Here is a 24,942-nt window from a genome sequence, read left to right as displayed (position 1 = left end):
CGTGGAAGTTTAACTCATTGGGTCCCACATCATCTATGTAAAAGAGGCCAAACGTTCGAACTCGGCACTGACTGGGCCCAAGATCCTTTGATTTCACTAATAATTCCGATACACATACATCCAATTATAGACAAATATCCTCTTTGTTTTGTTTAAAACTCCATTATTATACAACTTGCCCAAGACACGTGTGCTTGGAACGAGAAAAAATTCGCAGCCATGCCGAACTGCAAAAGTAAAGAAACTATAAGGTTGTTTTATCAAATACAAGAAACTAAAGAGTTACTGAAGTTTTTTTTTTTATTTATTTATTTATTTAAATTAAACTTTTAATCTCAATGAAGAACTTTTTCTGCTTGAAACAGGTTTTTAGTAATTCTTTTGTTTTGTTTTGTCTCATTCCATTTCATCTAACTTTTAAATAAGCGTCATTTGTAGAAAAAATTTATATTTGTTTTATCTTCCCCCCCCCCCCCCCCGAAAAAAAAAAAAAAAAGAAAAAGAGAGAAAAAGCCTAGATCTGTTGGGCAAAACCAGGTTTCGCTCTATTGATCATGATCAATCCTTCTCAGTTAAGTGGCTATATTTCAATTGTTATTTTGATATATGTAATACTCCTTCATACTTTAAACAAAGTTGATTTAGTTGTCAAAGAATACTAATGCTTCAAAGTATAAGATAAAGAATTTGAATCTCCTAATGAAGAAAGGAAAGAAACTAAATAATACATGAATTGCCAAAAACACCATTTCCCATCATTTTCTTTTCCATGTTTATCCATCATGAAAAAAAAATTGTATGGATTTTTCATTTCTAATAAGAAAGAAAAATAATACGTAGCATAATGAATATGAAAGTAAGTAAAATACTTAGCCTCCATATATAAGCTTCTCTTATATTTAAATGATCCCATAGACAAAAAAGAAAAAAGTAGGAAGACCATATCCAATGCACACGCTATCCATAATAAAATGGTGTATAGTGGAGACAGAGAAAACTGAGCCAACCGGGTTATGTAAGGTAACGCTTTTGTATCAATCTTGGGTTAAAATGTGGGATGAAATAATTCACTAATCAGTATCTCAACTTTACCAACACTTGATCATAATGTAAACATTTCTACCCAAAAAAAACAAAAACACAATCATAGTATAAACATTCAAAAAAAAATATATCATAGTGCATACATCATGGATTACTTCATCAATGTGAAAGGACTTGTTCCTTCATTTTGGTTAAATATAAAAAAATTCCATAACCTCTGCATGCATGTACGGTGTCATAGGTGTTGGTCCAAAATCCGTCTGCACCTGTTTAACCAAGGAGTGCGTCAAATCGAAGATTTGTTAACAAGAAAAAAACAGGGCTGGCAAAGTTAGATTCTAGAGAACACAATTCCTCACAAAGACTGAATGACCATTTTTATAGATGAAAAAACAACCAGGAGGCCATTGATACTAACTATTGGATGGCCAAATACGACTCCCCTACGATCCTCCTTGAAGGAACCAATACAAAAGATTACTTTGGGAGCACTTGATACGGCCCATGCTAGACACCAGATGTGACGTGTTGGACGCTAGATGTGACATGTCTGTTCTGAACTCTAGACAAATCGACTGGAAATGACACATAGAGGGATTTTGGCCTGCGGGCTTATCTCTTGATATGCGCAGATCATTAAATGCATAAGTACAAACCATTAAATATTGAATTTAATGCTCAAACACATGTACAATTGAATAAGAATTGCTTCGTGCCAAACAATGATCTTGCCTAGAAGTGAGAGTCAAGAAGTGATCATTCCAACAACAACAATCGAGAAGTCTCTTAAGTGCAGCTGTCACCAAGTGACTGACCAGGTGCTAGACTTCGAGAAGTGTCAAGTTACACAATTTGTAACGGTTTGGAAGTCTTAAAGTATGATTTGACATAACAACAGGGTTTTGACCAATGAAATTGATTTATAGGATATAAACTTTACAATGTGATGGAATCATGCAATTTTAGATGAGAACAATAACCAATGAGTTGGATTTCATTGCACATAAGTACGCATATAGTACATATAGTCATATATACGTGCATATACATAGTTCTTTCTAGAATCTCTGTTGTGTTGCATGCAAATGCAAGTGATACATTCATGTTGTAATTGACAACGTTAATCTTATTTTTGTTGTTCAAAAGTATGTTCAAGGGCCTTATAACTTTAAAAATTCATTTTATCTATATTTTTGTCCACAATCGCCTCGATAGATGTTAACCATGGTGATGCATCTATATTTTTGTCCACAATCTCCTCGATAGATGTTAACCATGGTGATGCATTCCATGCCATTCCCCACTTGGCAACTTATATATTAATACCAAAAAAAAAAAAAAAAAAAAAAAAAAAAAAAAAAAAAAAAAACATCTTCCCCTCCCCTCCTCTTACCCGTCAGCCAATGACGTGCCCGACCCTTCCTTGCCCGAAAACCCGGCGGGCCTCGCAAAATCGAACCCAAAATTATATTGGTTTTGTTCTAAATTATATTTGAATTAATCCCTTTATCTTCTACCCAAATAATAATAATAATAATAATAACCCTTTCATCCATGGTACTATAGAGTATTTTCGCACATTAACATTAGTACGTTGGTCAAAGAAACTCCATAATGTGAATGTGAATTATGCCATTGTCGATATAAGCAATTGCAAATGAGCTCACTATTTCAAAACTTTATTGGAAGCTTTCAATACCAAATTCTTTAGCCTGTGTTTGCTTGCTAGAATAAAAGTAGGGTGGAAAAAATTTTGAAAAAATAATTTTTTTTAATTAAATCTCAAAAGTGTGGTTTTTTAGTTAATGGGGTAAAAACGTCGAAGACGTGAGCTTTCTTAAACTGAGAAAATTTATCTAGTAAGGTGGCATGCTAATTTTTTTACCCTATGCTTTTTAAAATTTCATAAAATATGTGAAATTTTGTAAAAGAAAAAATGTGAAAAATTAAAAAGTAGAACACATATTTAATATTTTTTTACAATATATCTTCATTTCTTTTATTTCTTCATCATCCCATTACGCATGAAGCCCACATTTTTTTTCCACCTCAGCTTTACAAACAAAAGCCAAAAGGAAGAATACCTACACGGATAACCAAAAAGAACATTCAATTGTCTCAACCCGATCTACTTGTAGGCACATGCAAATGATTCATTATTACTAATTTTGGGGAATAGATTTTGAGTATCGAAACCTGAAGGGTAAAGAAAGAATACGTAAAGGAAGACTCCTAAACAGGAATGAAGAGAGTATTTCTATATTTTATATTCCTCATATGCTGTTTGGAGAATATTTTAGTAGAAGCATTGAGTGTATCGTGAGGTAAATACTATCTATATGTAGATTTTTTTAAATTATTAAAAAGAATAATTCTTTCCTTAACCTTACGTTCTTCATTTCTACTTTTATATGTTTTTTTCTTTTTTTATATTTGCATGCATATCTGGCATGCATGGGTCATGCAAACCAAAGATACGTCTGCATGAATAAACGTAACATTCGAATCACGTCAAGGATTTTGTTTTGCACAAAAGAATAAACATATTTTTTTCTGAAAAGAAGAATGAACATCCATGAACCTCACGTCTTAACTTGATAAAAGAGTCAATGAATACTTCTCTTCTACCCCAAAAAATAAAATGTATACCACTTATACGAGAAAATTGTACCGAACCCGTGGACCGGGTTTAGAATCTTCAGTCAGGTTAGACCATAATCGGGGGCCCACCAAACCTTAATTTAATGATCATAAAGGTGCCGCATTTTTGTTATTAGTCCGGTAAGATTTTCCGAACCTTGCGGTAGACAAAGCTGACTTGTAGGAAGCAATTATCATCAAAGCTGTGAGGGAATCGTGCCGCGATTGGTAACTACTTGTGCTCCTGAATATTTAGAAAGAAACCCTACAATCGGACGACCACTAATGGAAATCGAAACTTCACTCAACGGTCGAGAATTTGAGGTAAAATCTATATAAACGAGTGATCCACTCACTCCAGAGGTATCTAAATTGTTTTTCAATTTACACATTCATTATTATGCTCTACAATTTGTTAGAGCCTTGGTGATTAGTTCATTAACTGACTTAAGCTTCGGAGGTGGCCTCCCGACCCCACGGTCGGGCCATATCTAACTCTATTTTGTAGGTCATCGATAAGGAATCTGGAGGCTTAACATTTTCTGGATGCATCAACCACTGACGTATAATGAGTGTTTCATGATATTTTCTTCTCTTCTTAACAAGTGATTTACATGCAACCCCCTCTGAATGGGTATAAATCTATTAGAAACACTCTAAAAGATGATCTTTACAAATAGACCCTTCAAACTTGACACTGTTAATCAAAATTGAATTCGGGTTGGATCTGAATCCCGTTTTGAACCGGATCCAATGGTAAAACCCGGTTATAAAACCATCCGACACCCTTATCCGCAGAAAGTGCCTTTATTTCACTGCATGTTCGCACCGGAAAAAAAATCGTTGTTATGCACTAAAGTGCACTTTTTTGTACCAAACAGAAGGCTGAGATTAAAAATTTAATTTTAAAATTTTAAAATCGTCAATTGTCTTGAATTTTGTTTTGTTTTCTCAGCCAACCATTTGATATATATATACACTGCAGTGCACAACAGAGACTTGTGCACAGAAGGGGATGTTTTTCTACTCGCACCCTCTCTCGCACAAAAAGGATGCAACCATAAAATCAAGATCTGGGCCTAACCCACGGTGAGATGGGTTTGGGTTGAGAATTTCTAACCCACGGTTGAGCTTGCTTTAGAAATGCAAATTAATATGAAAATGGGCTCACATTGAAGGAAAATAAGCCAAGCCAAGCCCAGCCTGCTTCATCTTCTTAAAAATTTATCAATTTCTGTACCTCAAACAGCCCAATTATTCCGTAAAATTTCCTTCTTTACGCTAGAAGACAACCAAATTGAAGGGGATGGCTCACCTCATCAATGTTCAAAGACAAATCTGATTCTTCTAATCTCAACGATAAAGGATAACAATACCTTATACCCATAGTCTATATTGCATGTTCATCGAAAACAATTGATAGAATCCCCCGAACAACCCTCCAGTAAACCCACCAAATCATAGTTATATGCAGTTAACTAGATATCTACACGATATCTTAAATTAAACATCTTAACCTACCATGAGCCGGTTCAATAGAATGCTCATATATTAGTTAGATTCTCATTAAACATGTAATATATTCAGTATAAACATATATTAATTAATTCCAAATTCTTACTTTTGATTAGGGCGGTAAATGGATAATCGAAATCCACTCTCGAATTTGCATCCGTATCCATTTAGGAGTATCCAAATTCGTCCGATACTATAAGATGGTAAAGATACCCCTTACCAAGTTATACCCAATAAAATAGATAGTTACATTTGGAACGGTGATTTTTTCCTAAATAACTACCAGTCTATTCAAATCAAACCAACCCACAAATAAAGTGGTAAAGATATTACCAAGTAGATGAAAACTTGTATTTAACCTGTATTCATTCCCATTTAGAAAAATCTATTCAAGAAAATAACTATCCAATTATCATTTGAATTTGACTGAATCCGTCTAATTAAAATCCGCTAGGATATCATCTGAATTCGTCCCAATATAATAAGATACGGATATGGTATTACCACTATCCAATATGTCCGATTCGTTTATACCCTACTTTTGATTTAGGCTGAACAGATTAATTTCGCTAGAGATCAACAATCCTTGTGGGTTTAAAATTTATTCCAACGGATAGTGGGGAACAAATACCTATAACTATATAATCTTCTATTTCCATCATGGGTTTCAGTTTTGGAGCCGAAGACAAAAACGAGAGGTAGATAAGTAGGAAATCGGGTGTATTGCCATCTTCTTCATGTGATGTATGCATGTCTGTTTCTTTCACCAATGATGGGTTAATCAAGCGGTTAAAGACCTGCCCTCCCACGGGGAGGTTCTGGGTTTGCACCACTCGGCGGCGTATATTAGTAATTTAGTTCCCACCCCATAGTAAACCTTTCAACAAAAAAAACAAGTCTATGTTATTTCCAATTCTAATTACTTTATATATATTATTTTTTTCTGTCTCTTTCTCTAATTATATTCTCATATCTGATTTGCATGGATCATGCAAATCAAATTTGCTTAGAGGGATTGATTCAATGTTTATGTATTTATATATAAAAAAAATTCCCCATATATGAGGAAGAATATATTATACTTGTCTATACGAAAATTTTGGAAAAAAAAACAAAGTATGACAATATTAAAATAATATAAAAAATATATTTTTTATTTTTTTAAGTAATTATTATCTCAATCAATAAACTATTGAGAGAGCCTATTTAATAGTAGATGTAGATTAAACATTGTATTCGAACCATTTTAATCATGTGACGTCTTCATCATGTTCTCCTTTTCTATATCTTCTTCTAGAAGCCTAACTTGACGAGGATGTTTTAGAAGAAATTCAGTTTGGTTATCCTAAGATTTTGCTAATGCAAAAAAAAAAAAAATGATGACAATGCAAAACATTGCTTGTATTATATGTTTGTGATAATAAAATTATTATATTTAAATTAGTGGTAGCCAAGGTGGCACCTAAAAAGTCCAACCAACAATACACAAGCCTTAAATGTCTTTAAAGTCGTCATTTCAATAGTGAATTATATAAATTATTATTCATTTGATCTTTGAAGAACATTTCTTTTCTTCCTCTTCTTTCTTATTTTTATTTATTTATTTATTTTTTGTTGGGGCGGGTTAAAATCCTTGGCGGCACCATTTGTAGCGGCCATCCAACGGCTTGCTGAAGATGAGCCATGCATGGCAAATAAAAGATCATAGCCGTTGGCTCATGTCTATCTTGATTTCTCAGTAAACCGTATTAAATAAATCATGTTTGGATTCCAAACCAGATTAAACCAACAAATCAATAATACCTTGTCTCACCAGCAACTCACTTTGGAAGGGAAGAAAAACTAAATCAATAGAGACGAGCAAGGGTTCTCTGTATCTTAACAAGTTTTCCTCACATTAAAACCTGAAACAAACCGTTCCCAAGGTACTTCTTAAGTGGGAACATTCTCGCAATTGCAAAATTCTTCTTAACTAAAGAACTGTGAGTTCTTAGTGATGTCAGCTTAGCACCACTGTCCTTGCTCAGTAGATCATCTAAGCTCAATAGGATTCTACCCAAAACAAAACCCAAAAAAAAATCAACAGGATCAATGAATTAATACTTCTCTTCTACCCCCCCCCCCCCCCCCCCCAAAAAAAAAATTGTATACCACTGATACAAGGAAAATTGCACCGAACTCGTGGATCGGGTTCAGGATCTTCAACCAGGTTAGAGCATAATTGGGGGCCCACCAAATCCTAATTTAATGATCATAAAAGCGCCACATTTTGGTTATAATTTTGTTTTTCCCCCTTCCAAAGTAAGTCGCGGGTGAGACGAGGTATTGTTGCTTTGTTGGTTTAATCCCGCTTGAAATCCAAACAAGGTTCATTAAATGCGGTTTAACGAGAAATCAAGATAGACATGCGATCTTTTGGTTGCCACACACCGCTCATCCTCAGCAAAGCAGCTAGATAGCCGCCAAGGATTTCAACCCGGGGAGGGGGTGGCAAATTAATAAAAGTTTTTTTTTTTCTTTTTTCAGTTGTACCTGAGAAACTATCATTATATTGCGGTGCATATAAGAAAGTTGATCGATTACTTAATTTGCAGTAGTGTTTAGATAAAATGACGGAAGTTCATGATCTTACCAAATCCAAAAATAGTTGACACTCCTAATGTAGATTGGGGAAGAAGAAAAAAATTGCTCCCAAGACATAAGGGGCAGAAGAACCCTAAAGAAGATTGCGATAGCAAAAGATATTTTATTACTCCACATTTTAACCCAGAATTTTATTACAAATTTCACTTTAAAACACCTTCAATAACACCAACGCATTACAATGAAAGAACCATGAAGATCATAGGATCCCTAGAAGGAGAGGGGGAATTTTATATTCTAAAAGAACCCATGCTTCTAAAGGAATCCAGAGCTTTAACGGCACCAGCTCTAAGAACGAATTGGTGGTAGAAGGCGGCGATGCCTGCACCAACGAAAGGTCCTACCCAGAAGACCCAATGTTCATTCCACACCTTGCTGTTGTTGTAGATCACAGCAGATCCGAAACTCCTTGCTGGATTGATGCCTGTGCCATCGATTGGGATTAAGGCCAAGTGAACCATAAATACCGCGAAACCAATGGGAAGAGGCGCCAACACCTTCCAATTCAAACAACAAATATCAAAATCACATTCGTAGAAGAAGAATGAGAGTATTTCTGTTATGGGTTTTGTATACTTACAGGGATATGAGAATCTCTGGCGTTTCTCTTGGGATCGGTGGCAGAGAAAACGGTGTAGACAAGGACGAAGGTGCCAACGATCTCAGCACCCAAAGCATCTCCCTTGGTGTAACCCGGTGAAATTAAGTTTGCTGCACCACCGTATCTGCTGAAGTAGGCTGTTTGAAATCCCTTTGCCAACCCTGCACCACAAATGCAACCCAAACACTGTGCTACCATGTACAAGAATGCTCTGATCAAGGACACCTTCCTTGCCAGCAACATCCCGAACGTCACTGCTGGGTTTATGTGTCCGCCTACCAAAAATATAATTTTGATTATCAGTTGTTGAAGACTTGAATATTAGAAACTCGTCTTTCAAAAATGTGCAGAACAAGAAACCAAGATGTATAGAGAAAAATACACACCAGAGATTCCGGCAGTGCAGTAAACAAGAATGAAGATGGTGCCACCACAAGCCCATGCGATACCTTGGTAGCCAACACCATTGCAAGCACCGGAGGTCTTATTCGGGTCTGACATATCCTTGTAACCGATGACGGTTAACGATATGATATAAAGGAAGACAAGAGATGCGACGAACTCAGCAATGAGGGCTCTGTAGAATGACCACCTTGTCAGTTCCTCAACATTGAACAATGGTGCTGGAGGTTGGTCATGATAGTCCTTTGTTATTAGCGCGTCCTCCTGCGCTACTTCCACTTCTTTCGCCATGCCCTAGTTTCCTTCACCAGATGAATGTGTCTGAGAGAGAGAGAGAGAGAAGTGCTGAAGTAATACAGAAGAAATGATGAAGAAATGGGTTAGGGGATAGAGAAGAAGAAGGAACAACGGTTAACTCTAATCGTGTTGCTTGAGGTTGATACGAGTGATTAGTGAGGGAGGGGGTCATTTATAGAAATTTAGGATAGAGAAATTGTGTTTATTAACTTAATTAAAAATAATTGCATTCCATCTTCACTTGTGTGGTGCATATGTGGTGGGGGCATATGGCGCCCAATGTTGGATGCACACCACATGGATTCTATTCAATTCTATCACTCAAAACATGGTTCGATTCATTTTAATGAAAAATCAATTTTGTTTCACACTCTAAACACCATGTATCCATTTGATCAATTTTGTTTCACTTAAATTGATCAAATGGACGCATGGTGTTTAGAGTGATTATAATTTAATGAAATTCACATAGCATGCATCCAATGCTAAGCGCCATAGACACCACTAGCTACCTCACACACCACTGAAGCAAGAATGGGGATATATTTAAATAAAGGGATGAAAATTTGCTCTTTGAATAAAAATATTTTTCACAATTCACATATGGATAAAAAGAAAATATTTCCATCAACTTCTTAACTTCATTCTTAATTTTTTTGGACCTTTATTATTATCGTGATATTTCAATCATATATATATATATATATATATATATATAAATAAGGTTATTTTAAGAATGTAATCAAAATACACAAACTAACCTAAATAAATCTCATATCCAATATATATATATAGGTGAACAATCTTTTTCATGTTTTATAGTAATATTTCATTAGGTGGAATCTCAAAAGCGTTGACCCTTTTATTTATAATTGCAATAACCAAAAGCCTGTGGATCAATGGATTGCACCCATATCTTACCCAGTCTTTTCATATTCTGGGAAATCATGCATGTTGCTTGCATGCCAATGCCATTTTTCATTTTCGCATATTACTTGATGATGGTTGATTCACTCATTATTTAAACGTGTTAAACAGCTGGTTATGACATTCTAGTCATGACCAGAGGAATAACTCAGAGCATTGCACGTAATGACCTTGAAAGTTTTTTTTTTTTTTTTGGTAATCAATGACCTTGAAAGTCGATGCTTGAGAGATGGCTCTCCAAGAAGGGATCTAATCCTCTGCGGCCGCTCCTTGGATGGCCGCCACATGTCACCAAGAAAGCAGGAACGTTGATTTAATCCTCCTTTGTTTTCCTGTTAAACCGGTTAAACAATTCAGTTCGGGATGAATGAACCGAATTGGAAACCAAGCCGGGTTACTCCTTAAAAAAAAAAAACTCAAAAACCCTACAACGTCTTCTTTGTTTCACGATTTTCAAATTTTCCTTTACCTTTCTTTCTCTTTCCCTATCAACACCGATTCTCATCCATGGTTTCCTCTCTCTCTCTCTCTTTTAATGATAAGATCTGTTGAAGAACATTAGAGATTTTTGTAGCATGGTACATTTTTCTACTATGAGTCATTTGATTGAAAACCTGAATCGCTCGACCTCATCTTCTTCTATCTCTGAATCGAAGATCCCACACCGGTCGAAGTGGACGAAGACTTCGGCAAATGATTGTGACCGGCGACAATGCTTGATTATGACGACACGATGGAGAAGACCAAATTTCTGAATCGGTAAATAGTATTCTCCAGAATCTGTCTCCGTAGATGCATTTTTCTTCTGTATTCTTATTGTTTTATTTGATTGTTGAATGAATCAAAAGTCTTGAATTTGCATTACATTCAGTTTGATCGCATCTACACAGCCTAAATCTTCAAGTTATGAAACTTATTGTAAAATTGTTCGGATTCTAGTTTGGTTGCCTATGATATGTTTGATGGAATGTTTGTTACACCTATCTCTAGAATGTAAAGATATTGATAAAAGTATTTTGTGGAGTTCTTTTTCCTCATTGTTGATAATGAGTCCTTAGTTCAAAATGGAAGAGCACCTGGAGATAAACTAGGGTATGATGGTTCGACTCCATCCGGATTCTTATATGAATTGCCAATTCGAGTTATGTGTTTGCTCACAAGAAGAAAATAAGAAGCAGATTTGATATCAATATTGCAAAACCTGGATCGTCCCCCATTTTCAGCACCAGGTGATGACTCTCCAGTGGATCTATGGGTTAACTATCAGTTCAAGTGGATTTGTTCGTAAAGCAACAAAGAACTAATTATTAAAATATATAATGAGAAGTGCCAATTGCATGACTAATGCATTCCCATGGTGGTTATGTATCTTTAACAATAATCTTTGATCAAGTGTTAAAAACCTTTGAACAACAAATTTGTTTTTTCTAATTATGAACAATATAACTGAGGTGGGTTGCTGTTGCTTCAACCAACCCAGTCTTGTGATTGGAGTTTGTATGAAACTTGAGTGTTACATTATGCATCTGTTCTGTTTCTACATTCTAATACAAATTTATTTGAGAACAAATGAATACACCAACTATTGGGCAAGGAAGAGAAACTTGTAAGATAAAAAATCTAAAATAAAAACAGCAAGTAGAATACAAAGCTGGCTATGAGAACATCATGTCACCACAGTAAAGATCGGCAATGCAACAGTAAAACAAAGTTGACCATGATTCTATTTCCATAGACAAAGCATTATCTAAGGCCTGCTTCATTAACCGATGATACTAGTCAAGTTGACAATGTTCTCTACCTTAGCCCTTATATAGAATACCCATTGAGTCTGCATTTTGACTTTGCTCTATAAGAAATTCCTAAAACAATGAGGAAGATTTTATTTAATGATAATGGCTTTTAACATGAATCTAATTACAATGTAGTGACTATTTTATTCCTTGAAAAAAGTAAAACTACCCATTACAGCAATAGATTTAAATTTTCACTCCAGTCATTTTTGAGTGACATTTAACATACACTACATGCTGCTACAGTAATATCCAGATTTGATTGACTTGTATCCTCACAGACAAAATGCAAGGCCTTCTCGAACTCCATAAGGATCAAGTACCCACCATAGCCAACAGTAGAGAACTAAATAAAGCATACCTATGGCCTAGTTAGCAAGACTTGGTGCATGAATGGAAGATAAGCCCTACACACCATATGGCTGAGTAAAGGGATTTGCAATCTCTTCAGTACCATCAGTTGGGGATAGAAGCATTACTGCTGTTCCCCTACAAACCTGCAGAAACAATTTAAAAAAATAAAATAACATTAAATCCATAAGCCTTTGGCTTTGCCTCTTTCTTTCATCAGAGTAAAATACAACAAACCTCTGTCCTCAGATGGTTCAAAGTGCATTAATCCAGAACCTCAATTTCAAGTAAAAATTAAATTAATACTAGTGACTAAAGGTTCATTTAATTTTCATAAGCCACTGAGGAATCAAAGAATCCATACATGGCGCAAGACCTTTGTAACACACTGCAAGAATGAAGTCATATGACTCCCAAAATATCATCATCTACAGAGGGTGGCAGTCTCAAGAACAAGATACACCGTTACCAATGTCTACAGATACAATTACTTATAGTAACATAATTGGATACGTCAGCAATCTGATGCTCCGCTGGATTCAAGCAGTGAACAGGGGCTGGAAATCAGATTTCTTGGAAAACCTAGTTCCCCATGTCAGGCATCTTGGAAATGAGATCTTTTAGAGAGCAAAAGTACATAGTCCCCCAAAAAATTTTGGTAACATGCTTTAAGGAAACTATTTATGAAACACCAAAACTCATAGATATGCAAATACTAAAAGGTTTCCATTCATTCAAAAGAAGATTAAAGTAAAATAAATATATAGGAGAAAAGCATAATATTAGGCCAAGAGTCTGAGTTTGATCAGTTGTCTTTAGTGGGTCATCTAGATCTGTATCCCAAGGGCAATAAACACCAACAATTAATAACTGGTACACAGAAAAAATCCTAGAAACTACCAAGATGTCACAATAATTAAAAATATAATAAAAAATAAACTGAATAAAAGTAGTAAGCATCAGCAAACGTGTGAATCTAAGGGGTCTTTCAATAGACCATTATTGCCCAAAAAAAATTTCAGTTCCCAGGAAGGTTGCTGCATGCTGTCAAATGTAATCTTAAAAGTATTATTGCAATACAAGGTAATTCAAAAGGTTGTGGTTGCTCTACATCTTGATGGTCTTCTTTTTGAAATTTTCATAAAGTTCAATAATATTTTTTTCCACATTTTCCAGAAATTGATTGACATATTGAAACCTAGTTAGAGTTTCTGTTTCATTTCACATCAAACCTCCTCAAACGTTTCATAAAAGAAACTTCTTCAAGTTATGTTCAAACTTTGAGCACTTTACATTATATCAGAAGCCATCAAAAGAACTAGTGCTGGAACACTCAACTCTTGCTGTGGATAGAGGTAGGAAGGTTATTTATAGACCCAAATGGGACCATGAACTTTGAAAGACAAACTCAAACACTAAGTCAAAACCAAATTCATCTCAAAAGTAGAGCCAATCTATTTAGCCTAAATTTTACCAAAATTTCTGTTCTTCTAAACCAACACAACAGATTAATAGATTAACACTTCACTAAAATTTCTAGTTCAATAAAACCCTCAAGGAAGGAGAGGGAAAAAAGAAACTGTAAAATGACAGGTCACAGAAGGCCATCTAAACTCTAGTTAAACTTGTCGAGTCAATCAGAAACTTGGTGGGGTTGAAGTACCCTGAAGTCTACTTTCAAAATACAGAACTTCAATATTTTTTTGGAGGAAGCTGATTTACATGTAATTTTTTAACCATGCTAGCTCAGACAACACCTGTTACAGCCAGTCAAGCGACATGGTTGTTTTATGCTTTCCCTCTTTGGGAGTTTGGACTCAAATTCTAGGTGGGAATTCATTTGTCAAGCTGCCACTTGAAATGTTGGGTTTTGGAGCTTCGAATAAATGTTAGTAAGTTTTGCAAGATGACTGACTCATTTTTCATTAAAAGATTTGTTATGCCTTTCTAGCTTCAATAAGAATTGCTCTCAGTAGGTGTTTGAGTTTATTAATTAAAGTTGATGCGAAAATTTACTGGTAGGATTGGGGTTTAGACCCTTCCTAGTCCTACATCATCAAAAATCAGTCAGTAAGACATCACTAGCCATAACCCACTCACCCAGAATGTGTAACATTAATTCAACAGTAATTGTGGACCAGATCTTTGGACCAAGAGTCAGAAGTGAGAGATCACAGGATCAAATAATTTCAACCAGTCAATAGTAACTTGAGATTGACCTTAGCCTTGTTTTGGTTACCAGGTTCAACCAATTGGTGTCCCATCCAAGAGATCACTTATCATTGGATGACTCAAATGTAAGAGCTACCTATTGAATTATCAAGAATTATCAATACATGCATGTGGGAGAACATCCCTGATTTGCATTAGAGTAAACGCACGCACCAACAAGGATATGGCCTCCTACTGTTAGTTGTGGATTGGAGAAAAGTGTTGCAAGACCCTAGCATAACTCCTAAATAGGTTTGGCTTGAGGATTAGGTTTGCACAGGAACCAAATTGATTTGTTGACTTGACCAACAAGCTGGCTCAACATATAGCCCAGCTATAAGCAGAGAATATTAATCTAAGCCACCAGAAACTACCCAGCTCAGACATGGAACTGGTGTGATGTTAATTGTGGTTGCAATAATTATGCAGATTAACGTACAGGAAAGTAAAGCCTGGGACTGTTTCTGGAACATACACATTAATCAATCCAAAAAAACTGCACAAGCTAACATTTACTGAAGGAAAGAAGCCATGAACTTGATTGATCATCTTCATTTCTCTTCTTCTTCTTCTATTTTTTTTTTTTTGGGGGGGGGGGGGGGGGGTTTGCTGGTATTGATTTAGTAAATAAACGGAAACTTACTTTCAAAGAGACAGTTAACATGACTATAGTTTTTTAATTATCCTACCCAAAATGGCAGAGAAGGCAACAAATTTAGTTTATAAGCTTAAGAAATATAGTTAATAAGAGTAAATCATGCATGCAAACCTATTGACACTACTATCAATAAACCATGTGACCATGTGACTACATGAGTACCTCTTAGAAATTCTGTAGCTCCATCCAGCACAAGGTTTAACAGCGGGTCATATCCTTTCAAAATTCCTGTCACTATAAGACCAAGATCATATAGAGCAACAATGATTAACCATAGCAATTTTGGAATATTTGCCTAAGAATGATGAAAAGGGTTTAAGAATGCCTAATAAGGACCCTCATATTAGTTTAAAGATTAAAGGGAACCTAAATATAAATGCATTCTAAACCATCTGAGGACAGAGGTTTGTTGTATTTTACTCTGATGAAAGAAAGAGGCAAAGCCAAAGGCTTATGGATTTAATATTATTTTATTTTTTAAAATTGTTTCTGCAGGTTTGCAGGGGAACAGCAGTAATGCTTCTATCCCCAATTGATGGTACTGAAAAGATTGCAAATCCCATTACTCAGCCAGATGGTGTGTAGGGCTTATCTTCCATTCATGCACCAAGTCTTGCTAACTAGGCCATAGGTATGCTTTATTTAGTCCTCTCCTGTTGGTTATGGTGGGTACTTAATCATTATGGAGTTCGAGAAGGCCTTGCATTTTGTCTGTGAGGATACAAGTCAATCAAATCTGGATATTACTGTAGCAGCATGTAGTGTATGTTAAATGTCACTCAAAATTACTGGAGTGAAAATTTAAATCTATTGCTGTAATGGGTAGTTTTACTTTTTTCAAGGAATAAAATAGTCACTACATTGTAATTAGATTCATGTTAAAAACCATTATCATTAAATAAAATCTTCCTCATTGTTTTAGGAATTTCTTATAGAGCAAAGTCAAAATGCAGACTCAATGGGTATTCTATATAAGGGCTAAGGTAGAGAACATTGTCAACTTGACTGGTATCATCGGTTAATGAAGCAGGCCTTAGATAATGCTTTGTCTATGGAAATAGAATCATGGTCAACTTTGTTTTACTGTTGCATTGCCAGTACTGCAGTGTGGTGACATGATGTTCTCATAGCCAGCTTTGTATCCTACTTGCTGTTTTTATTTTAGATTTTTTATCTTACAAGTTTCTCTTCCTTGCTCAATAGTTGGTGTATTCATTTGTTCTCCAATAAATTTGTATTAGAATGTAGAAACATAACAGATGCATAATGTAACACTCAAGTTTCATACAAACTCCAATCACAAGACTGGGTTGGTTGAAGCAACAATTATATTGTTCATAATTAGAAAAAACAAATTTGTTGTTCAAAGGTTTTTAACACTTGATCAAAGATTATTGTTAAAGATACATAACCACCATGGGAATGCATTAGTCATGCAATTGGCATCTTCTCATTATATATCTTAATAATTAGTTCTTTGTTGCTTTACAAACAAACCCACTTGAACTGATAGTTAACCCATAAATCCAGTGGAGATTCATCACCTGGTGCTGAAAGTGGTGGATGATCCAGGTTTTGCAATATTGATATCAAATCTGCCTCTTGTTTTCTTCTTGTGAGCAAACACATAACTCGAACTGGCAATTCATATAAGAATCCGGATGGAGTCGAACCATCATACCCTGGTTTATCTCCACGTGCTCTTCCATTTTGAGCTAAGGACTTAGTATCAACAATGAGGAAAAAGAACTCCACAAAATACTTTTATCAATATCTTTACATTGAAGAGACAAGTGTAACAAACATTCCATCAAACATATCATAGGATCCAAACTAGTATCCGAACAATTTTACAATAAGTTTCCTAACTTGAAGATTTAGTCTGTGTAGATGCGATTAAACTGAATGTAATGCAAATTCAAGGCTTTTGATTCATTTAGAAATCAAATAAAACAATAAGAATACATAAGAAAAATGCATCTACGGGAGACAGATTCTGGAGAATACTACTTACTGATTCAGAAATTTGGTCTTCTCCATCGTGTCGTCATAATCAAGCATTGTCGCCGGTCGCAATCATTTGCCGAAGTCTTCGTCCACTTCGACCGGTGTGGGATCTTCGATTCAGAGATAGAAGAAGATGAGGTCGAGCGATTCAGGTTTTCAATCAAATGACTCATAGTAGAAAAATGTACCATGCTACAAAAATCTCTAATGTTCTTCAACAGATCTTATCATTAAGAGAGAGAGAGAGAGAGAGAGAGAGAGAGAGAGAGGAAACCATGGATGAGAATCAGTGTTGATAGGGAAAGAGAGAGAAAGGTAAAGGAAAATTTGAAAATCGTGAAACAAAGAAGACGTTGCAGGGTTTTTGAGTTTTTTTTTTTTTCAATGAGTAACCCGGCTTGGTTTCCAATTCGGTTCATTCATCCCAAACTGAATTGTTTAACCGGTTTAACAGGAAAACAAAGGAGGATTAAATTAACGTTCCTGCTTTCTTGGTGACATGTGGCAGCCATCCAAGGAGCAGCCGCTAGATGGCCGCTCCTTGGTGGCCGCAGAGGATTAGATCCCCTCCAGGGCCAAGAAACCTTATCGTGTACCTTCCTAGGTAGGTTTTCTTTATATTCCAAAATTGTTTAATTATGTATTTTCTTTTCTTTTGCATTTTCCTATTTTAAATTTTTTTGATGTTCAAATGGGTTTTTTTCCCCCAACTCTAAAATGTTCCGATCATGCCTTTATAAAATTAGGGATATGAGCACCATCAAAAAGTGTATGATTGGTCTAGGACAACCAAACCAATTTGGCTTCAGGTAAACACAATCTAGTAGAATATGAGTTATTATTATGTTTTGACCCGAATTCTTGTACTCGATTTGAAAGATGAACTTGTACCAATATATTTTGATGGGTAACCCAAATAATCCATTTGCAAAGATCTTTGGTGGAATTGGAGTCAAGATTTGTTTCACAAAAGCCCTTCCTCAAACACAAATTTTGAATTGATTTATTTCCGACAACTAAAAAATGACTTGATTTGCCAAACACATTTTGACCGTTCTTCCATTCTCGGAGAACCATAGAATGCCTAAGCCTGTGTTTGGTTCCGCAATTCCCTGGATTTAGATTTCAATAAAAAAAACCGTTCGGTTCGATATTGACTCGGAATCAAGGTGATTCCATGGAATCACGTGGATTCCACAACCTAGTGTAACCACCCGATTCCATGGAAGAAGTGGTTTCCAAATAGAATCACCCAAAATGAACCCAATTATAAATATAGGTGATTCTACGGAATCACCCATTATCGTGAAAGTGGATCTCGTGGAACCCATTACAGGTGATGTACTATCTCTCTCAATAAACTATTGAGAGAGAGCCTATTTAATAGTAGATGTAGATTAAACATTGTATTCGAATTATTCTAATCATGTGTTGTTATATCTTCTTCTCAAATCCTAACTTAACAAGAATATTTTAGAAGAATTCAGTATGGTTATCCTAAATATTTGCTAATGCAAAAAAAAAAAAAAAAAAAAAAAAAAAAAAAAAAAAGAAGAAAGAAGAAAGAAGAAGAGAAGAAGAAGAAAAAGAAAGAGAAAAGAAAAGAAAAAGAAAAGAAAAGTATTAAAAAATTTATGACAATGCAAAACATTACTTTTATGTTTGTGATCATAAAATTATCATATTTAAATTAGTGGTAGCCAAGTGACACCTAAAAAGTCCAACCAACAATACACAAGCCCTAAATGTCTTTAAAATCGTCATTTCAATGGTGAATTATATAAAATTATTATTATTCATTTGATTTTTGAAGAACATATCTTTTCTTTTTTTGGTGGGGGTGGGGAATTAATAAAAGTTTTTTTCTCAGAAGTACCTGAGAAACTATCATTATATTGTGGTGCATATAAGAAAGTTGATCGATTACTTTGGAGTAGTGTTTAGATAAAATGATTGAAGTTCATGATCTTACCAAATCCAAAAATACTTTACACTCCTAATGTAAATTGAGGGGGAAAAAGCTGCTTCCAAGACATAAAGGGCAGAACCCTAAGAAGCAAAAGATATAATATTACTCCACATTTTAACCTTGCATTTTATTACAAATTTCACCTCAAAACACCTTGAACAATACCAAGGATTACAATGAAAGAACCATGAAGATCACAGTATCCCTAGAAAAAGAAGAAAAAGAAGAAGGAGAGGGGGAATTTTATACTTTAAAAGAACCCATGCTTCTAAAGGAATCCAGAGCTTTAACGACACCAGCTCTAAGAACGAATTGGTGGTAGAAGGCAGCGATGCTTGCACCAACGAAAGGTCCTACCCAGAAGACCCAATGTTCATGCCACATCTTGCTGTTGTTGTTGATCACAGCAGATCCGAAACTCCTTGCTGGATTGATGCTTGTGCCATCGATTGGGATTAAGGCCAAGCTAACCACAAATACCGCGAAACCAATGGGAAGAGGCGCCAACACCTTCCAATTCAAACAACAAATATCAAAATCACATTTGAAGAAGAAGAATGAGAGTGTTTCTGTTATGGGTTTTGTATACTTACAGGGATATGAGAATCTCTGGCGTTTCTCTTGGGATCGGTGGCAGAGAAAACGGTGTAGACAAGGACAAAGGTGCCCACGATTTCAGCACCCAAAGCATCTCCCTTGGTGTAACCTGGTGAAATTGAGTTTGCTGCACCACCGTATCTGCTGAAGTAGGCTGTTTGAAATCCCTTTGCCAACCCTGCACCGCAAACGCAACCCAAACACTGTGCTACCATGTACAAGAATGCTCTGATCAACGACACCTTCCTTGCCAGCAACATCCCGAACGTCACTGCTGGGTTCATGTGTCCACCTACCAAGAATATACTTTTGATATCAGTTGTTAAAGACTTGAATATTAGAAACTCATCTTTCAAAAATGTGCAGAACAAGAGACCAAGATGTATAGAGAAAAATACGCACCAGAGATTCCGGCAGTGCAGTAAACAAGAATGAAGATGGTGCCACCAGCAGCCCATGCGATACCTTGGTAGCCAACACCATTGCAAGCACCGGAAGTCTTATTCGGGTCTGACATATCCTTGTAACCGATGATGGTTAACGATGTGATATAAAGGAAGAGAAGAGATCCGACGAACTCAGCAATGAGGGCTCTATAGAATGACCACCTTGTCAGCTCCTCAACATTGAGCAATGGTTCTGGAGGTTGGTCATGATAGTCTTTTGTTCATAGCGCGCCTTCCTGCGCTACTTCCACTTCTTTCGCCATGCCCTAGTTTCCTTCACCAGATGACTATGTGTGCCGTGTGCGTGTGTCTCTGAGAGAGAGAGAGAGAGAGAGAGAGAGAGAGAGAGGTGCTGAAGTAGTACAGAAGAAATGATTAGGAAATGGGTTCAGGGGATAGAGCAGAAGAAGAAGGAACAACGGTTAACTCTAATTGTGTTACATGAGGTTGATACGAGTGATTAGAGAGGGAGGGGGGGTCATTTATAGAAATGTATGTACGACAAATTGTGTTTATTAACATAATTAAAAATAATTGCACCAGATAATCTTTCTACTCCGGGGGTTGTTCTTGGGGATGGGCTATAGAGATCTTACTACTGTGTGGTTCGTTGACATGGTTGGTGCATATGGTGCCCACCATTAATGCACACAACATGGATTCTATTCAATCTTACCCCTCAAAACATAGATTGGTTCATTTTAAAGAAAAATCACTTTTTGTTTCGTTTCACTTGGTCAAATGGGCACATGGTGTTTAGATTGATCAAGATTTAATGAAATCTACATGACATGCCTAGCATATGTGAATTGTGGAATTTCATGCCTCCATTTAAATGTATCCCCTGTGCTTCTGTGCTGTGTGACGCCTAGCATTAGATGCATGCCATGAAATTATCACCGTGATATTTAAATAAATAAATAAATACATTGACTAACCTGAATGAACTTCATATTCAAAAAATTACACTATTTTTAATTTTTTTTTTTTCATTAGGTGGAATCTCATCTTCCATGATCTCAATTCATTTTTTTGGGTAGACATTCATATGCTCCTGTTATCCCCTATTCATGGTAAAAGCCTACTATTTCAAGTAAACCGTTGACCATTTTATTTATAATTGCAATAACCAAAAGCCTGTGGATCAATGGGTTGCACCCATATCTTACTCAGTCTTTCATATTCTGGGAAATCATGCATGTTGCTTGCATGCCAATGCCATTATTCATTTTCGCATACTACTGATGATGGTTGATTCACTCATTATTTAAACGTGTTAAACTTTAGCTGGTTATGACTTTCTAACCATGACCAGAGGAATAACTCAGAGCATTGCTCGTAATGGCTTGAAAGTTGATGGTTGAGAGATGGCTCTCCAAGAAACCATACCGTATATATACCTTCCTTAAGTAGGTTTTTCTTTATAATCCAAAATTGTGTTAATTATGTATTTTCCTTTTCTTTTGCTCTATCCTATTTTAAAATTTTATTTTGTGTTCATCAGATGGCTCCCCCCCCCCCCCCCCTCTAACTCTAAAATATTTCGGTCACACCTTTATAAAATCAGAGATATGAGCACCATCAGAAAGTATATGATTGGTCTAGGACAACCAAACCAAACTGGTTTCGCATAAACACAATCTAGCAGAATAGGAGTTATTGTAATGTTTTGACCCCAAATTCTTCTACCCAATTTGGAAGATGAATCCGTACTAACATATTTTGGTGGGCGACCTAAATGCCCCCATTTGTGGAGATCTTTGATAAAAGGGGAGTCAAGACTTGTTTCGCAAAAGCCCTTCCTCAAACACAATTTTTGGATTGATTTAGGCCCTTTTTTATATCAATTCTCATTCTCAATTTTTGGTATTTTTCATTCTTTTGATGTGTTTGGTATCTATTCTAAATATTATTTTTATTTAAAAGAATAGAAAAATCTCCAAAATCCATAATAGACTTTATGTCTATTATGGATTATGGGTGAGAAATCCATTCTCTTCAATTATGCTCAAGTACTTAAATTCCTAAATTGTTATGTAAGGGTATAATGGTCAATTTACATTATATTTTGAAAACCCTGTCATTTTCCTCGTTTTTCTCACTCTCAAACCGTATTGATCCCTTCTCACCATCATTTCACGATCTCCCACTTTCCCCTTCCTTCATCTCTTGGGATTGAACCACAACTCACACTCTTGTTTCTCCCTTATTGCATTCCCTCTTCTTCTGATTCTCCTCTTCTATGGCCGATCTACGTCTATAGATTAGAGTGAAATAGTATCAAATTAGAGCTTTCATTGTCACACCCCACCCAGCCGGATCCGGTCATACCCGAATATCCGTGGGGGTGATACACCTCAAGACCTAGGATCAATGACAATTCCATACAACATATGATATAGCATAATTAAAAGGACAAGAATAAATCAAGTTCAAGAATAAAATTATCAAATCTGAAATATTATGAAATCTAAATATTATGATTACAGTTATCCAAAACTTCAAATCAAAAGTTAAAACATCGAGATTCTAGGAAAGAAAGAATGTCTGCAACGGAAATGTTCAAGAGTTTTGGTAGAAGATAATCTCGCCTCTCCCAAAAGAAATCAACGTGTAAATATAGAAAAAAGACATGAAAGATATTTAAGATTTCCTAAGGATGGCAATGTCTCTATCACTAAGAACCGGCTCCATAGGAGCAATCGAGGCACGAGCACGTAGCTTCATGCACTTCCACCTCTTCCTCATTTGTACATTTCAAAAAGCTTCCTTGCGACGAATCCTCCACTTGGAAGGGGACCTCATAATTTGTAGAAAAATCTAAAGAAACACACATATATAAAGAAGTGAGTTCCACAGAACTCAGTGAGGTTAATTAACATTTATGTCATGCATCAAATAACAATTCCTACATCATATTCATAAGATAACAATGTAATTATTAATATAAATAAAATGATGCATGATTATGATATAATATTCTTAACTCTATCATGTGTTCTTTATGGTAGGCACACATTAAGTTTAAACACCAATCTCCTTTGGGTGGTCTCAATCACTCTCCCTCAACAAGAGACGTCTATTGGCTTCCCGCGGTTGTTGGGTAAAGTCCTATCAAGCCATAGTTTGGGTTTATAGGTCACCACTTTCTCACATCACCGTTTGGTATGGGGTTTGGCGTGTGTCAAGGATAATCCTAGGCCCAATGAAAAGTCATATGGTCTCGTACTACATATGGTCCAAATACTTCCCCTATGGCACCAACCAACTCGGTCCAATATCATTTTCCACCTAGAAATGGTATTCTCAACGGGAGACATTTGTTGGATCATATTCCTTAACCCAGTGGTCATCCACATATAATGGACAGAATGCTCTCCATATCCTCTCATGGGTTGGTTACCGGTCCTGAGCGCCCAAGAACCCTTATCTATTATATGCAACCCTGCTGTTCTATGATGATAGTGGGCATGCTTGCCACTCAGGACCCAGCTACTAACATCACTGATTAACCGCTTCAATACCCCTACCGGAAGGGTAGTAGTACTTATAGGGATTCCTAGCCCAACACTTCTAGACACTTATCATTCATGTAGTTGGTCTAGATGCAATCACATAAGGTCACTAGGGTAATGGGTGAACCCACAACCCTAGTTTGTAAAACAGGATAAAAGGAGTAATCTCATTCAACATCATCCATCTCACACATTCTCATATCGTTTTCATATCAATAATTTATGAGTTCAAATTAAATAAAAAGAAAAACTCATTCATTCCAACCTTACCTTCTGTTCGCACAAAGTCACACACAAGCATGTCATGATAGATATTAATTTAAAGCAATTTATATCACCAATAGAATTTAAAATAGCAATACTTAATAATACAAAACATGGTTAGTCATCCTCCCCTTTCAATTCGATTCCTTTCTCTAAAATCCCAAATTTCACTCTCACAAGTCGGTGATTATAATCAAAATAAACATAATCATGTAAGAGAATTAATAGATATAAATTAGAAGTTAATTGGATTTCCAAACATATCCCAAAATCATCCCACACACACACACACACACAAAAAAAAACCCAATCTCACAACTAGGTTCAAACCCGTCGTTCTCAACCTAATTTGGTGAAAAGTCATTATTTCGCCATCGATTCGAGGTCGAATCTAAACGAAACTTTGGGAAAGTCTAATGGCAGAAATAGGGTTCTAAAGGTACCTTCAATTTGACCCAATTCGTTCTAAATAAAAAAAGGCCCAAATTTGGCTCTCTAAATTGCTCGCGGGCGTCTCAGAGAGTCAAAACACAAAATCTATTGCAACAATTTGCACTAACAACTCACATACTAGAGGGGAGCATATATACAACTATTCAAGAGTATTCAATAAACCTAACATGCTTCAACTACCGTAATCCTACAATAAAAGTGAGGAAATCCCCACAAAACTTTGTTTAGAGAAACAGGTTTAAGGATTCTCACCTCTTTCAACATTCTCGCGACGATCTGAATCACAAAGCACATTTGGTTGGATGAAATATAATCTTCTCCTTGGTTTCTCCTCTTCCCAAAGCCTCAGCACCACTCTAGCATTAGAAAATGCGTTTAGAGGTGAGTTAAAACATAAAATAGGGTTTTAAAACCCGAACTCCCGATTATGTCCCATAACTGGATTTTGGGTGGGGGGTTGGGGGTAGTCGACTGGTCCAACCAACCGGTGCATGTTTGGACCCCCATCCAAGGCCCGATTTTGGTGATTTTTTAGCTTGAATGAAAGGTCTTTCGATTATCTAAGTTTGGATATGTTTACCTTTTCAATCGGAGTCTCCATCGTTGGTC

General features: G+C 36.0%; 2 protein-coding genes across 2 annotated transcripts; both read right to left on the bottom strand.

The window, feature by feature from the left end:
* Positions 1-7,957: 7,957 nt before the first annotated feature.
* Positions 7,958-9,180, bottom strand: LOC149023529 (aquaporin PIP2-7-like). Its single transcript, XM_089142806.1, has 3 exons — positions 8,830-9,180; positions 8,423-8,718; positions 7,958-8,339 (listed from the first exon to the last, which is right to left on the bottom strand). The coding sequence occupies exons 1-3, from the start codon at positions 9,134-9,136 to the stop codon at positions 8,073-8,075; spliced, it is 870 nt and encodes a 289-aa protein (XP_088998932.1). The 5' UTR covers positions 9,137-9,180; the 3' UTR covers positions 7,958-8,072.
* A 3,089-nt stretch (positions 9,181-12,269) lies between these two features.
* On the bottom strand, positions 12,270-20,364 carry LOC149023528 (putative aquaporin PIP2-1). The gene is made up of 6 exons (XM_089142752.1): positions 20,058-20,364; positions 19,652-19,947; positions 19,308-19,568; positions 15,237-15,377; positions 14,799-14,888; positions 12,270-12,359 (listed from the first exon to the last, which is right to left on the bottom strand). The coding sequence occupies exons 1-6, from the start codon at positions 20,170-20,172 to the stop codon at positions 12,270-12,272; spliced, it is 993 nt and encodes a 330-aa protein (XP_088998878.1). The 5' UTR covers positions 20,173-20,364.
* Positions 20,365-24,942: the final 4,578 nt, after the last annotated feature.

Source organism: Hakea prostrata, chromosome 2, assembly GCF_041222555.1.
Source record: "Hakea prostrata isolate BN-2017 chromosome 2, UWA_Hpros_2, whole genome shotgun sequence".
In the NCBI taxonomy this organism is placed as follows: Eukaryota; Viridiplantae; Streptophyta; class Magnoliopsida; order Proteales; family Proteaceae; genus Hakea; species Hakea prostrata.
This window is presented reverse-complemented; position numbering and strand designations above follow the sequence as displayed.